Source organism: Myotis lucifugus, unplaced genomic scaffold (genome assembly GCF_000147115.1).
Source record: "Myotis lucifugus unplaced genomic scaffold, Myoluc2.0 scaffold_5, whole genome shotgun sequence".
NCBI classification, from domain to species: Eukaryota; Metazoa; Chordata; class Mammalia; order Chiroptera; family Vespertilionidae; genus Myotis; species Myotis lucifugus.
In genome coordinates this window covers 17,472,524-17,489,372 of record NW_005871053.1, presented here as the reverse complement: position 1 = coordinate 17,489,372, position 16,849 = coordinate 17,472,524, and the positions used below count along the sequence as shown (strand labels likewise).

The 16,849-nt window shown below is 38.7% G+C and overlaps 1 protein-coding gene across 1 annotated transcript in view; it reads right to left on the bottom strand.

Moving 5' to 3' along the window:
- The window catches only part of IFIH1 (interferon induced with helicase C domain 1), a 64,848-nt gene that overhangs the window by 5,665 nt on the left and 42,334 nt on the right, over positions 1-16,849 (bottom strand). Inside the window, exons 8-15 of the mRNA XM_006083209.3 lie at positions 16,471-16,587; positions 13,073-13,196; positions 12,268-12,540; positions 11,426-11,685; positions 8,676-8,825; positions 6,990-7,151; positions 3,070-3,260; positions 2,517-2,610 (exon numbers count right to left, since the gene is read on the bottom strand). Coding sequence (XP_006083271.1) covers positions 2,517-2,610; positions 3,070-3,260; positions 6,990-7,151; positions 8,676-8,825; positions 11,426-11,685; positions 12,268-12,540; positions 13,073-13,196; positions 16,471-16,587 — 1,371 coding nt within the window. The remainder of the gene's footprint in view (positions 1-2,516; positions 2,611-3,069; positions 3,261-6,989; positions 7,152-8,675; positions 8,826-11,425; positions 11,686-12,267; positions 12,541-13,072; positions 13,197-16,470; positions 16,588-16,849) is intronic.

Sequence of the window (16,849 nt, the reverse complement as noted above, 5' to 3'; positions counted from 1 at the left end):
CAGTACATCAGAAGGATCATACACCATGACCAAGTAGGATTTATCCCAGAGATGCAAGGATGGTACAACATCCGTAAATCAATAAATGTGATACATCACATAAACAAATTGAAAGAAAAAAACCACATGGTCATATCAATTGATGCAGAAAAAGCATTCGACAAAATCCAACACCCATTTTTGATAAAAACTCTCAGAAAGGTGGGAATAGAAGGATCATACCTCAACATAATAAAAGCCATATATGACAAGCCCACAGCCAACATCATACTCAATGGTCAAAAACTAACACCATTTCCCCTAAGAACAGGAACAAGACAGGGATGCCCACTCTCACCACTCCTGTTCAACATAGTACTGGAAGTATTAGCCATTGCAATTAGGCAAGAAGAAGAAATAAAAGGCATCCAAATTGGAAAAGAGGAAGTAAAACTGTCCTTATTTGCAGATGACATGATATTATACATACAAAACCCTAGAGACTCCATCAAAAAGCTACTGGACTTAATACATGAATTTGGCAATGTAGCAGGATACAAAATTAACCCCAAGAAATCTGAGGCATTTCTATACACCAATAGTGAACTTTCAGAAAGAGAGATTAGAAAAACAATCCCATTTACCATCGCACCAAAAAAATTAAGATACCTAGGAATAAACTTAACTAAAGAGGTTAAAGACCTCTACTCAGAAAACTACAGGACGCTGAAAAAAGAGATAGAGGAAGACATAAACAGATGGAAGAACATACCATGTTCTTGGATTGGTAGAATCAACATCATTAAAATGTCCATACTACCCAAAGCAATCTATACATTCAACGCACTTCCCATTAAAATACCAATGGCCTTCTTCAAAGATCTAGAACGAACTCTCCAAAAATTCATCTGGAATAAAAAAAGACCCCGAATAGCTGCAGCGATCCTGAGAAAGAACAAAGTAGGTGGGATCTCAATGCCAGATATCAAACTGTATTACAAAGCCACTGTTCTCAAAACTGCCTGGTACTGGCACAAGAACAGACATATAGACCAGTGGAATAGAATAGAGAGTCCAGAAATTAGCCCGAACCAATATGCTCAATTAATTTTTGACAAAGGAGGCATGAACATACAATGGAGCCAAGATAGTCTCTTCAATAAATGGTGTTGGGAAAATTGGACAGATATATGCAAGAAAATGAAACTAGACCACCAACTTACACCATACACAAGAATAAACTCAAAATGGATAAAGGACTTAAATGTACGACAGGAAACCATAAAAATTCTAGAAGAATCCAAAGGCAACAAAATCTCAGACATATGCCAAAGCAATTTCTTCACTGATACAGCTCCTAGGGCAGTTGAAACTAAAGAGAAAATGAACAAATGGGACTACATCAAAATAAAAAGGTTCTGCACAGCAAAAGAAACCATCAACAAAACAACAAGAAAACCCCACTGCGTGGGAAAACATATTTGCCAACGTCATATCTGATAAGGGCCTAATCTCCAAAATTTATAGGGAACTCCTACAACTTAACAAAAAGAAGATAAACAATCCAATCAAAAAATGGGCAAAGGATCTAAATAGACACCTTTCAAAAGAGGACATTCAGAAAGCCAAGAGGCATATGAAAACATGCTCAAAGTCACTAATCATCCGAGAGATGCAAATCAAAACAACAATGAGGTACCATCTCACACCTGTCAGAATGGCCATCATCAACAAATCAACAAACGACAAGTGCTGGAGAGGATGTGGAGAAAAAGGAACACTTGTGCACTGCTGGTGGGAATGCAGACTGGTGCAGCCACTATGGAAGGCAGTATGGAGGTTCCTCAAAAAATTGGAAATGGAACTCCCATTTGACCCTGTGATCCCACTACTAGGAATATATCCCAAGAAACCAGAAACACCTATCAGAAAGGATATATGTAACCAGATGTTCGTAGCAGCACAATTCACCATAGCTAAGATCTGGAAACAGCCTAAGTGCCCATCAGTAGATGAATGGATTAGAAAACTGTGGTACATCTACACGATGGAATACTATGCTGCTGTTAAAAAGAAGGAACTCCTACCATTTGCAACATCATGGATGGAACTGGAGAGCATTATGCTAAGTGAAACAAGCCAGTCAATGAAGGAAAAATACCACATGATCTCACTCATTCATGGATAATAAAGACCATTACAAACTTTTGAACAATAATAGATACAGAGGCAGAGCTGCCTCAAACTGATTGCCAAACTGCAGTGGGAAGGCCAGAGAGAGTTGGGGGGCAGGAGGGAGGGGAGTAAGAGATCAACCGAAGGACTTGTATGCATGCATATAAGCATAACTAATGGACATAAGACACTGGGGGGTAAGGGAGGGTAGGGGTGTGTCAAGGGCGGGGGGGAAAAAAAAGGACACTTATGTAATACCCTTTGTAATACTTTAAGCGAAAAATAAAAAAATATTTAAAAAAAAAAAAAAAAAAGAATTCCTTTTGGCCAAAGTAGGAATGAACCCACAGCTATCTACTCACCTGGCCACATGTTTTGCAGATGATCTCGCCATTTGTTTGATAGTCTGCAAACTTCTTTTGCAGTGCTTTGTTTTCTCTCACAATGTAGAGTTCCCTAAAATTATCAAGAAGGAAGAAACATCCCTGAGAATTTGCAAATGACCACTATGCAGCCCATAGGTGCACGTTGTTGAACTTGACACTCATCCTCGGGCAGATGCTCCTTCCACATCCACCTCTCCAGGGGCATGTTGCCTTTTGTGGCTTCTTTCAATCTGCTACTTATTTTAACTTGACTTAGTTGTTCAAAACTTTGAGAACAAATATGAACACACACACACTGATAGGCCTTGGGTCAAAATGGCTTGAAGTACTTATTACACTTCTCCCTCCCTCCCCAGTGCAGTATATTTGAAAAGTAGACATTTGAAATAGAGATACAATTTGGGGAAGTTAAAAGAAAAAAAGTTCTGGAAAATAATAAATTCAATTTGTACTATTTTGGAAGAACGTTTACAATACAACCTGCTTCACGTCCTATAAAGAAGCTTAAGTGGACTCTCCTTGAACTTACTTGAATTCTGGTGTCATATTGACATGGTGCATTTTCTCAATCACGTGGATATAGTCTCCAGTGCAGGCGACCACACTGCAGTTTTTGCAGAGGAAACTTATTAACGATGGGTTTTCCTTGCAAAGCTTTGCGTTACTTCTCTTGATTTTCATTTTCTTTTCCATTATACTTTGCATCTGCAATTCCAAAATCTGCATCGAGAAAAGAGTGTTCTGTGGTTTATTTATTCGCTGCCTCACTGAAGTAAGATCCTTGAATTCAGAGACTTAGATAGTTGTGAAAATATACTCTTGGTTTATGTCCTAGAAGTTGAAATAATGAGGCAATGGCCCATGTACAACTTAGTATATGGACCTTCATGTAACCATGAAAATGTGGGACCCTCAAAACCCAAACCCTTCTATTTTTAAAAAAGTTCTATTGTGAGAAAGTCCTTAGCAATATTTAGCAAAAAAATAAAATAACCCCCAAAACTCCCCATCTACCCACCTCGTTTTAATTATCTCATAAAAGAAATATAAACTTTCTTCCATATGAATCTCTTTAAGAACTAAACATTGTTATTGCATCACCCATAGTCTTCTCTTATCTATGACAACCCCCCCCCCCAGTTTCTTTCGTTGTTTCTCATTTAATTTCTAGATGCTTCATTATCTTAGCAAATCTCCTTAGCGACATCTCTTCTTTTCATGTTTGTAACAGAAACTACCAGTTTACAATCTAGTAGCCATTTTTCCTAGGAACAGAACCATAATTTTATTCTGGGTGGAAATATGCTAGCTAAATGACTATATTTCCAAGCTAGAGGTCAAGGAGACAAGAAAATGTTAAGTGGTGTTTCTACTATGTATGTGTACTTTTGCCTTTTCCATCTTCTTCCTCCTTCCTTCCTAGAATGAGCATGTGGCAGCTAAAATTCCAAAAGCTATCTTTGACCCTGAGAAAGGAAGCCAAGTACTAAAGGGTGGAGAAGACAGAGAAGAGGCCTGAGGTCCTCCTAATGTCATGAAGCTGTCATATGACTTTAGATTGTCCACATTCTTGATTCGAGAGAATAAGCCCTTATTCCATGCATTCCAGGCTCTGTGACTAGAGGCCAAACTTATTTCATCACATAAACCATCTAGTTTATCAAAGGCAGAAAACCTGAAGTAGGGACTGATTAGTTCTCACACTTACACAACTTCACAGGAGAAAAACGTGGTTCTTAAATAATATACCTCCAAACTGAATCTCTTCTAAATGGCCAATTTGTATTAAATTGTGGAGGAAACCATTGTTTTCCTTAAGACCTAGCGAAAACTTTTATGTTTTCAGTGAAAGTAAAGTATCAGTGCTGATGAACGAAGCTGAATGGCCCATCTCTTTGGTTCTTGCCTCTCTGTTTTGGGCCTTGACTCGGGGTAGCCATATTTGCAAAGAGAAGAACAACTCCTTACAAGCAAACAAGCAGGCTATCGAATAGTTTAATCAGACAAGTACAAAGACTAATTTCCTATGAAAATTATAACAATATAATAAATTAGCCTCGCTGGTGTGGCTCAATGGTTGAGCACTGACTCATGAACCAGGAGGTCACAGTTGGAATCTGGTCAGGGCACATGCCCGGGTTGTGGGCTCGAATCCCCAGGAGGGGACGTGCAGGAGGCAATGAATCAATGATTATCATCATTGATGTTTCTCTATCTCCCTCTCCCTTCCTCTCTGAAATCAATAAAAAAAAAACTCAACATAATCAATTAAAGTACTCTGATTCCAGTTGTTCTTGAGAGATATCGATGGTTTAGTGAGCTGATTAAATGATGATTTGGCGTAGGATCACATATATGTGGGCAATTAAGACATACCTATGAGTTCAATGGGAAAATAAAAGTAAAACTAAGATCAATGTATGGATATGTAACCAGGACACCATAAACTAAAAGATTAGCCCTAAAATAGTAAGGCATATAATAAAATAATTAGAGGGGGAAAAAGAAATTATGATAATTGATAGGCACAGCTACAATCAGACTGTCTGTTGAACCTCAGAGGGAAGGCAGGGGAGGGTGGGAGGGAAGAGATCAACCAATGAACCTGTGTGCATGTATGCATAATCCATGGACACAGACAGTAGGGTGGTGAAGGCCTGGGGTGGGGGGGGGGTGGGCAGGGGCGGGCTAGGAGAAGTCAATGGGGGAAAAAGGGGAATTATGTAATACTTTCAACAATAAAGATTTAAGAAAGAAAAAGTCCAAATAAAATGTAATGCTGTAGTAAAAGTTGTTGGGTCAATGCCAGGGCAAAGTTTAAGGTCTCCAATTTTAGAAGCTTTCAGTTATGTATAAAGTTTGTATAAGACATGGAAACTCACCTATGTGTCAGCTCTTACCATTAATTTGCAGTTACCCAGCACTGAGTAAATGCGGAGGATTCTCTAATTCAGTGGTTCCCAACCTTGGCTGCACATTAGAATCACCTGGGAATCTTTTTAAAATCCTGATTTCTGGGGCTCATACCTCCGGAAATTCTGTTTCTTTGTTATGGGGTGGTGCCACAACATTAGTAACAAAGGAACAGAATTTCCGGAGGATGGGGCCCAGAAATCAGGATTTTAAAAAGATTCCCAGGTGATTCTAATGTGCAGCCAAGGATGAGAACCACTGACTTAGTCAAAAGAGACCTAAAAAGATAGTCCATTCTGGAGTCCCTAAAGGGTCTGTGTCTTATTCTAGATATTGTCTGGACAAAATGGACTCAAACTCCAGAGGTTGCTCTAGAGTTTACCCAAAACAACTAGTCTCGAAACATCAATTTTTGAAAACAGCCACTTGATCTCACTCATTTAGGACATTAAATGTAAGACAGTAACTTTCCAGTGACATTATTTGGCCACAAATGCTTGATTTGACACTACAACATGTTTGGTTTGCCTTATATTTTAAAAGGGTTTTAAAATACAAGTTTGTGTAGAAACCTGGCCAGGAAACCTTGGAGTTGGTTATAGCAATGCACACCAATTTGAAAGCAACCCTTTCGTGAAACTCTATTTAGGGTAGAGCCAATTCCAATGTTAAGAAACTAACATTCACACCCATATGCAAGGGTGTGAATTTTCTTCTAAATGGATTGTTTGCTATTATAGTACTTACAGTCTTTAATTCAGTGGTATGGGGGATTTCCTGAAATATTGCAGAAATACTTTCTTCTTTCACGGCATTCTTCTCACCACCCAAATAACTCTATGTTAGTAAACGGAGATGCTGCTAGATGACATAATATGTATTTTCTTTTTATTGAGATGTAGCCTAGACTCACTCCCTCTAAGAGGCCTATCCCAACTATTCCATCTAAAGTACCTATCTAGTGACTTTTTCCACATCATCCCTTTCTCATTTTCCAGCACTTGTTTCTACATGATATAGTTCTTGCTTCATTTCTGTTTATTATTTCTCCTCTTCAAATCCTCAAATCTCACTATGTACACATTAGAATATAAGCTTCATGCTGCAGGGGCCTATCTTTGTTGTTTGTCTATCTGTTTTCTATTTCTAGAACGTTCCCTGGAACACAGGAGGCATTTCATAAATATTTCTGGAATGAAGAAAAAAAAATGCCTGTGCAACCAGATTGAACCAAACCAGAATTACTAGGTTGGGTTGAATGGATGAGTTACACTAGTCCTTCCGGATTGAGCGCAGCTTAAATTTACATTACCGAAGTTTATGGCTGGTTCTGCTGGAATGGTTCCCTGACAATCCCTGGCCAGTAGGGATCCTGATTCTTTGTATGGGAATCTGGACTAAGTGTAGCTCATCAGACTGGAACTCATAGTTCGGCACATTTTCTGTCTGGAGACTCAGCCACAAAGATATCGATGGTCAACCACATGCAGCCATTTTAAAGTGAAAACTAAATTCGGAGAGGCCCCCAAACAGTACCTTATGAGCATACTCCTCTGGCTTCATATTTTGAACACGGTCTATAGCTTTATACATCATTTGCTCTCGGAAGTCATTAACTGTCTCACGTTCAACAACTCCGGAGCCGCTGTGGGCAACCAGGACGTAGGTGCTTTCATCGGCTCTGGCTCGACCACGGGCCTGAGGACAGAGGGAAGTCACGTAAAAGAAAGGCTCTGCCTTGCTGAGATCTCTCCCTTTTTTGTCCTGGAATGATATTCACTGCTCAGTGTCCCAGCCTTTGAATGCTCTCTTAATTGTCAGTACCGTTAGCTATTATCCATTCTTTAGAAGTCCATTATTTGAAACTCAGAATGCACTTGATGGCAGAAACAATGTTCTTGAATGATGATGGTTAGGTCCCCACACAACCCCCTCAAAAGCCTCGGTAACACAATACCATCCTGTCCAGCCTTTTGGTACCCTGGGGTCCCTCTCTCAAACCCTAGGAAGCATCAGCAGTGATTTGGACTAGGGGAGCCCACACCCTCCCACCAGTGAGGATGGATGGATGGATGGATGAGGAGAAGGGGCCTCTCTGACGTTGACACCAGGGCCTGGAGCGTGCAGCTCTCTCCCAGCACTTTACATTGGATTTTGAACACATTTCCCCATGAAAACACACTCCACATGGTGATAAACTTCCATAGCCCTCTTTATAAAGTGATATTCAGATACATTGTGAGTAACAGAAAACTGTGTGGCCTGGCCCAGGAACCTATCAACTCTAATACTATGCTCATGAAAAATGCATTCTGAGTAACAAACAACTAACAAATCAACTCCTGCAATAGAATTACTTCCTGATTTGGTGCCTGCCTAGTGATCTTAGTCCTCCAGGACTTGTCTTCCATTCAAGATGCAATTTAAAGTATAAAACAACCCTTTTGTTACTTTTATGGGAAGAATATTAAGCAACAACTCCTATGCTTACTCAACAAAAGGTAACAATTGTATTGTTAACATAATGTGGGCAAAAGATAAAGTAAAATTGAATGAAAACTGGGACATTGCACTTTTTTCTCTTTCTTTGCATATATATATATATATATATATATATATATATACCTCCCACCCATCACCATTTTATTATGAAAAAATTTAAACATACAGAAGTTGAAAGAATAAAAAAGGAAAATGCAGAAACAGCAGGGCTCCCTAAGGTTTCACGTGTTACTTTGTTGGACATTCGTGGGATGCTGTGCTTTAGACTCCTGGTCCAGCTGGGAGCTCACAGACGTCCTGGGAATAAGAAGGCCTACTTTGATTCTTACAGATGGGGCAAGTGCCATGTTCCTAAAAAGTCTTAAGACACAGAAATAACAACCAAAGAAGAGTTGCTGTTTAAAAAGACAACAGGTATCTGGCTGTAATATGAATTAAACAATACAAAAGGCAGTAGTGCACAGCCCTTCAAGATTTCTCTCTTTTTGTTTCATTGAGGTATAATTGACATGTGTTACTTGTAGGTGTGCAACATAATGATTCGATATTTGTATACATTGTGAGATGATTTCTCTTTTCATAGGAAAACAGCTATATTTTTAAAAGCCATGTGTGCGATTTTACTAAATAGAACGACTAAAATAAAATAAGAACACAAAATTTAAAAATTAATAGAAAACAAAGTTAAAAAATTAATAGATTAGAGGTATTTGAATGTACCTGGACCATGGCTATTTCATTAGTGACGAGACCATAACGAATAACGATATTGCATTCTTCAATATCCAGACCTTCTTCTGCCACTGTGGTAGCGATAAGCAGGTTTATTTTTCCTGTGCGAAATTTACTAATGACTTCTTTTTGTTCATTCTGTAGAGACATTTTAATAAATTAAATTTTGTGATGCTAACCACATTAAAATCATCTAATTAGGAGAAGAAATAATAAATTGCAACTGGTCAGTGTAAATCAAAGGATTAGATCAGACATGATTTGATGCCATCTGTTTTTGTCATTGAACAAAGACATGATGGTGAGACAACATTTGATTTCCAATCTGGGATTATCACACAATAACAAAAATATTTCCATCTTCCAGTCTGGAGGTGGGGAGATCATTTATGCCAAGGAAATCAACTGATGGGCAACTTGGGGGGAAGAAAGGAAGAGATGAGGAACTTAAATGGGCTTTGCTTTTCACTACATTAACTTCAGAATCTTTAATATTCAAAGCATAGCATGCAGTGACACTTATAAAAATGGTTGTGTCTTGAGTCATCAAGAAATACACACTGTGCACACTTGGTCACACTAAGAGGCATTCAAGCCAGAAACGTGTGGAATATTCCTGGAAGGACACGTGAGGAACTGAAAACATTGGATGCCTGCAAAAGAGGGAGCTGGAAAACTGGAGGACAGTGATGGGCCCTCTGCCTTACTAGTTTTCAAAGAAGTAAATCTATTCTCTGTTCAAAGGGATGGCACAAATAAACATGAAAGAATAAGTTACCAAAACACAATTAAAACAATTATATTTAAGTTCAAAAATCTGAATTCTGAAAGTTAACATAAATACAGAAATTAATTATGCTTTCTGGCCCTTGCATCAGAGGAATGGGGGAGCATAAACCAGCCCCATATGGCTAGCATAGTTTTATTTTCATAATCACTCCCATCAAAGCTGTTGGTCCAGTTTGCCGATGGTGCACATTCACACTATCTCTTGCCCCCATACTTTAAGCAAAAATAAACATGTCAGACTGACAGTGTTCTCCCATCCCTTCCTTTCTTCTCAGAGGCAGCATGTGCCTTGATCTGACTCTTAGCTGCTGCAGAATCCTGCAGAGAGCTCCCTACCCAGTCTTCTCGGATAATTTCTCCCTCTTGCTCATATGTCTACTGATAAAAACGTACATGTCCTTGGATTTTAACAGAAGATGTAACTTTAATAAAAAGAACTTTAGACACAGTGTTAGACAACCCCCCCCCCAAAAAAAAAAAACACAACAACAACAAAACCAACCATCAAGAGTTAGGCAACTTCTCTCCCAGGAAGTTCAGCTCAGTTTACAAGGTGAGGCTGTGGGGAGTGAGGAAAGGGGTGTGTGCTATATTCGCATGCAGCCCCCAAGTCCTAAATGAGTAAGTAGCAAAAAGTAGCTTGAAAATATACTTTCCATTTGCACTTCACCTTTTTTTCAAAGAGGAACTGAGGCCATATACAAAGTCATCGCACTCAAACTAATATAATAGAAACATAAAAACAGGACCAAAAGTGACCAACTATAGACGTATTACTTGTAAGAATTAATACAGAGGCTATGAGACTAAACTTCAGTTTTTCCTGTAAGACTCCTAGAATCTAAGGCAAAAAGAGAAACATATTAACTAAACTAGCTCTCATCACAAAGAAGCAAGCTCCTCACCCATAAAAACAAATGCTTTCTCTGGAATTAATTTGAGAGGCAATTTTAACATGAGTCCATCTAGAGCAGTGGTTCTCAACCTTCCTAAAGCCGCGACCCTTTAATACAGTTCCTCATGTTGTGGTGACCCCCAATTTCATTGTTACAAATCAAACATAATTAAAGCATAGTGATTAATCACAAAAACAATATGTAATTATATATGTGTTTTCCAATGGTCTTAGGCGACCCCTGTGAAAGGGTCATTTGACCCCCAAAGGGGTCGCGACCCACAGGTTGAGAACCGCTGATCTAGAGAGTATGTTAAGAGTTATAGTGGACAATTTCAAGAACTTTCTTTTCAGCAAACGCTGAAACAAATTTAATTTGCTCCATTGGACCAAATGGTGATGACCATATCAGAGTTGAAGTGCCCTGTTGTCCAGCAAGATTTGGGAATAATATGACTTTAGGAGAATATTTTACTCAAACAAGCCACATGCGTGTAACGTCTACAAGTGCCTTTTTTCTCTCCCAAGTGTTTTTTACTGTGCACATGAGAGGTAGCATAATGAAATGACAACAAAACAAAACAAAAAAAATTAAAAAGGAAAAGCTCTCATAATCCCAAATCTCTAACACATCAAATGTCTTAAAATTTTCCAAGTTCCCTTACAGATCTCATGCTATGCAAACATATTTTACATAGTTCTAATTATAATGCACATATGTTTGAGGAGACTGGATTTTTCCACTTGATAATTATATTGCAACCATTTTTTCTATCTTGTTTCTAAGTTTCAGTGTCAATCATTTTTGCAAAGGAAACTCACTTTAGAAAGTTCCTTCAAGTATGTGGGTAAAAATGACTCCTAGGACAATGCTTAGCCTATCAAATACCACAGGTTAGATTGCTATGAAACTCACATTTTACTTCAAGAACAAATGCTTCATTCCATAAAATTATTTGTGGGGAGGTGAGGGAATTGATGAAAAGAAAGACAACAAGTAGTTTGTGAAGAGTAATGACAGTATAAGATTAGCAGTCCCAAAAGGTGTTTATACCTGTGTCATGGGCTTAAACTCACTGCTGTGTCCAGCTCCAATCAGATGGTGGGCTTTGACTCCTACTTCTGCAAATTTTTCATTTTCAGTAATCCACTGGGAAAGGGCATATGCACTCTGTCGTGTTTTTGTGAAAATTATTCCTCTTGCTGACCCCGCAGTCCTTGTATATTGTTCCATTATGGTATTTCTTAATTTGGTCAGCTTTTCATTTTCATATTGTGGGTTTTCAGCCAGTTTCTTCAACATTTTCTTGTTATCTTTAAAAATAATTAGTTTAAATTAGTAAAATATATGCTTACAGGGGAAGATTTTATGTAACGATGCACTGAGTTCAATTACAGCTAATCTTTTATCTATAGCTAATAATCAGGCTACTTAATAAATGTGCCCGGCCAGCATGGCTCAGTGGTTGAGCATTGACCTATGAACCAGGAGGTCACAGTTCAATTCCCAGTCAGGGCACATGCCCAGGTTTCTGGCTCAATCCTCAGTAGGGGGCATGCAGGAGGCAGCCCATCAATGATTCTCTTTCATCACTGATGTTTGTATCTCTCTCTCCCTCTCTTCCTCTCTGAAATCAATAAAAATATGTTTAAAATTAATAAATGTATTGCAGTCATCTTGACCAAAATTCACATGATCAAATTAGTGATTGTGATCATACAATTCATGGCTACTCTGGTCATATCAACTAGAAATAGCCCCAATATGAGTAGGAGTTCTCCTTTCAAAATGAAATATGTTAAGAGGGCCTTTTGGAGAGCCCTTAAAAAGCAACAGTTCACACCAAAGAGGTAAAATGCATTAGACCATGCAATAAATGTCACATTGATTCTTACCAAAAAATAAATCCATGAGAAATTTATCGGTGTCATCCAGTTTCAAAGGTTTCTTGCCATCATTCCCACCTTCATCACCATCATCGCTATTGTCACCACTCTCATCACTATCTTCTCGGATTGCAAACTTCTTTTCTCTCTCATCTTTATAGAAAGTTTCAAGGTGATTATAGGCATCAATCATTCGGATTGTGTCATTAATTTGCAGGGCCTCATTGTACTTCCTCAAGTGTTCTGTACAGAGACGGTCTTTGCGATTTCCTTCTCTTGCAGCTATGAAAGAATACAGTATGTAGAGTGAAATAATGATCAAACACCCCCCTTAACACTGTGCTGTGGACTTAAATATGTTTATTATACGACTCTAAAATAGGTTTCACCTTGTTTCTGAAATGAGAAAGCAAGACTCAAAATATGCCGAGAGCTTAAAAAGGGGGCAAGTTTTCCAACTCTGACACTTGCTGTTAGAGTTCTGCATCAGCAAGAACACATACCTGATCCAAGCTGAGTCAGAGGAATGGCATAAAAAAACAAACATATTAGTTGAGCTTGCAACTGGAGACAGAGTTGTTAATTTTTATCTTAATATTTTAAATATACAATAAGTGAAAGACTGGTGATAAAAAGAAACTGGATGAATTGATGCCGCCTTCCTTAGATAAGGAATTAGGATGTTTAACCTCGTCCTACTTAGAACACAGAAATTCCATCTGCTTTCAGTTTTCTTGGGAATATGTGATATAGTCATCTGAAATCTTGGCATAAACATGGGATAAACTAAATGTTAGATCAAAACCCCAATTACCTTTTTTTTCCATTTGAATGGTCCATTGTTCATAGGGTTGAGTTCCAAAATCTGGCATTGGGTTCATTTGGCAAAAAGTTTGAATCTTTGTCATTATTTCCAGAAGTCTGTCTTTAAATGGATCCTAAAAGTAAGTTATACACTTATTCTTAGATGTTTATATTGTTAAAGGAATAACATTATCTTTGTGAAAATAATTCCCATCTATATATATAAAAGCACCAGGGGAGCCAAAACCGGTTTGGCTCAGTGGATGGAGTGTCAGCCTGCGGACTGAGGGGTCCCAGGTTCAATTCCGGTCAAGGGCATGTACCTGGGTTGTGGGCACATCCCTGGTGGGAGATGTGCAGGAGGCAGCTGATCGATGTTTCTCTCTCATCGATGTTTCTAACTCTCTATCTCTCTCCCTTCCTCTCTGTAAAAAATCAATAAAATATATATAAAAAAAAAAAAGCACCAGGGGACAGACACTCAATGAAAAAGCTGCCCCCTGGTGGTCAGTGCACTCCCACAGCCAATCTCTAGTGCAGCAGTTCTCAACCTGTGGGTCGAGACCCCTTTGGGGGTCGAATGACCCTTTCACAGGGGTTGCCTAAGACTATCGGAAAACACATATATAATTACATAGTTTTTGTGATTAATCACTATGCTTTAATTACGTTCAATTTGTAACAATGAAAATACATCCTGCATATCAGATATTTACATTACAATTCATAACAGTAGCAAAATTACAGTTATGAAGTAGCACCGAAAATAATTTATGGTTGGGGGTCACCACAACATGAGGAACTGTATTAAAGGGTCATGGCATTAGGAAGGTTGAGAACCACTGCTCTAGTGGTTGGCCAGCAGCATCAACATCCATTCATTCTGCAGCTGGCCCGGTGACCACTGCTTCCTCTCCTGACCCCGCTGGGGCCTTTGGCCCAGGGCTGGGATGGGGAACCGGGGGTGGGTGGCTCCTTCCCCAGGGGGGCTGAGGGCCAGCTCCCTCCTTGGGGCCGGCAGCCAACCTCCCATGCTGTGTCCCTCCCCTCGGCTGGCAGACTCCGATCTACCCACCACCTTCCCAAGGCAGTGGTGGCATGATGGCAAGGGAGGGAGAAGGGGGGAGGCAGGGAACAGCACGGTGGTGGGGCGCCTGCATCGGCGTCCAACATCCATTCCTTCTGCACCCGGTCTGGTGACCGTCGCCTCCTCTCCTGACCAAGGGGGGGCCAATGGCAGGCTCCCTCCTCAGGGCTGGCGGCCAACCTCCCGTGCTTCGTCCCTCCCCAGCAGCAGGCCCCATTGGGTCCACAGTCCCTCCCCCATCTCTCCCCCAGGCTGGCAGGCCCCGATTGCCAGCCAGGCCTATGGACCCCACACGTGCACGAATTTGTGCACCAGGCCTCTAGTGTTATAATAAATTTGATTCAGATTCTTTGTCTAGGCAAAGTAGTAAGTTAATCTCTGATCACCTCTTTGTACATTTATTTTTTATTGTTTTTTCTTTTAAGAGTCTCTATCTCAAGACACATCCACACCAACACCCTGTACCACTTCTGGAATTTCCAATTTAAAAATTTTATTAAAAAGCCCTAGCTGGTTTTGCTCAGTGGATAGAGCACTGGCCTGCAGACTGAAGGGTCCTTGGTTCAGTTCCAGTCAAGAGCACATGCCTGGGTTGTGGCCTCAATCCCCATTGTTGGGCATGCAGGAGGCAGCCAATCAATGATTCTCTCTCATCATTGATGTCTTTATCTCTCCCTCTCCCTTCCTCTCTGAAATCAATATTTTTAAAATTTTACTAAAGAAAATTAATGAGTGATAATATTGGATGCTAACACTAATTTTAAAAAACATTATAGTAATGCCACAATTAATTAGAAAGCCTACAATCCAATTTAAGAGACATTTCTCTTGGAAGAACTGGTTTCAGCATTATACCAGAATTAAAAGTGAAGAGAATTTTAGAAAAAGCTAGACACAGAAAATTGCTTACTGTATGATTTCATTCATATAAAGTTCAAAATCAGTCAAAATCCATCCTTGGTGTTAAAAGTCAGGGTATAGTGACTGGAGGGGGGGAATGACGAGTTTCTGGGGTGCTGGCAATATTCTGTCTTGATCTGGATTTGGGTTACACAAGTGTGTTCTGTTTATGAAAATTCAGCGGTCTATATTAGACACTTAAAATTTGTACTTTCTTATGTGTGTTATATTTCAATAAAAAGTATACTAAAAATTAAAAGTTAGGTGGCAGATTTATATATATATATATATATATATATATACCATTTATATATATATTTAAGTCACATCCAGCAATTTAATCCCAGCCCATTTCCCTGAAAAATAAAAATAAAAATAAAAATGTCCTAAGAATGTTGTAAGTAGAAAAGTGCATTTAAACTTATCAAGTAAAACTGAATAACAAAAGTGAAGGGAAAATGGACACAGACACTGGGCAGTGGGGGCTTGCCCGGGGTGGGAATGGCTGGGAGCGGGGGGGTCAACTCGGGAAAAAGGAGACATATGTAAAACTTTAGACAATAAAGAAAAAAATCATAATAAAAAAAAGTGAAGGGAAATAAAGTATATCAAATGTGCTAGTTCAGCTGGAATAGATAAGAACTCTTCCAGAATTAAAACACACACACACACACACACACACACACAACAAATCATGCAACTGACCAATGGACAATGGTCACTAATTAGTTTAGTGCCTACTACATTTCAAACACAATATTATTTATTATGCATATTTCATATCACTTAATCCTAATATCCTTATGAGGCATCTTTTCAATGATTGTTTCTTACTATCAAATACATATAGGTAAAACTTATCATGCTTTGTAAATTTTACAAAAGTATTGACATATGCACTGGTCACAGTCATCTAAAAAGCACAATCAAAGTATTTCACTTCTTTGCCATGTCAGTGTTTCTAAGAAAGTAAATATGCAAATTAGATAGGATTTCCATGATCATTGCCAACAGTCATCTGGTAGCAACAAAATGGCTCTGTGGAATGTCAGAAAACGGATCCTGGAATTCACCAAGAAAGTTAAAAAAAAAAGAAAAGAAAAAGATAGAACAAACTATGGTATAATTCCTCTAGTTTAGCTATGTCACCTTCCCTACCCTTACCTACCCCGGCTCCCCATGGCTCATATTAGTCCATCAGTTACTGAGCTACTCTCTGTGAACTGGAAAACTAAAAGAAGGATGGAAAAGAAAATTCACAGCAGTGCTTTATGGCCTAACCTCAATAAACAAATACAAAACTGTAACTTTTTTGCTAAAAATTTAAAACAATATTATTCCGGTGGCAAATATACAATCTTTGCATCTTTCAATTGAGTATGATAACAGCAATCAATTAAAATGACATTTTAAACACATACTTCTCTGGTGTCATCTGCAATGACAAACTTTTTGCATGGCTCTTTTATTTGTTCTTTAAGTTGACAGATGTTTTCTTTCACTGTTTTAATAGTAAATGCATCAAGATTGGCACATATCTGGAAAAGAAACATTTTTCAATAGTTAAATAATTAGTTTTCTCTCTCAGAATTGATTCAATGTAGGGGTTTTTTGTGTATATATAGCATTTTAGTATTGCTTTACTGTGGATCTGATTAACCAATAATCAACATTTGTCCTGATAAAGTAAAAAGAAGCTTCTAAATCAAGTTGGTGGATAATACCAGAAAAGCGTGTTTATTTTCATTCTTTACATTCTATTTTCTAGCTGGAAAAACTGACACGGAAGGAGTGTAGCAA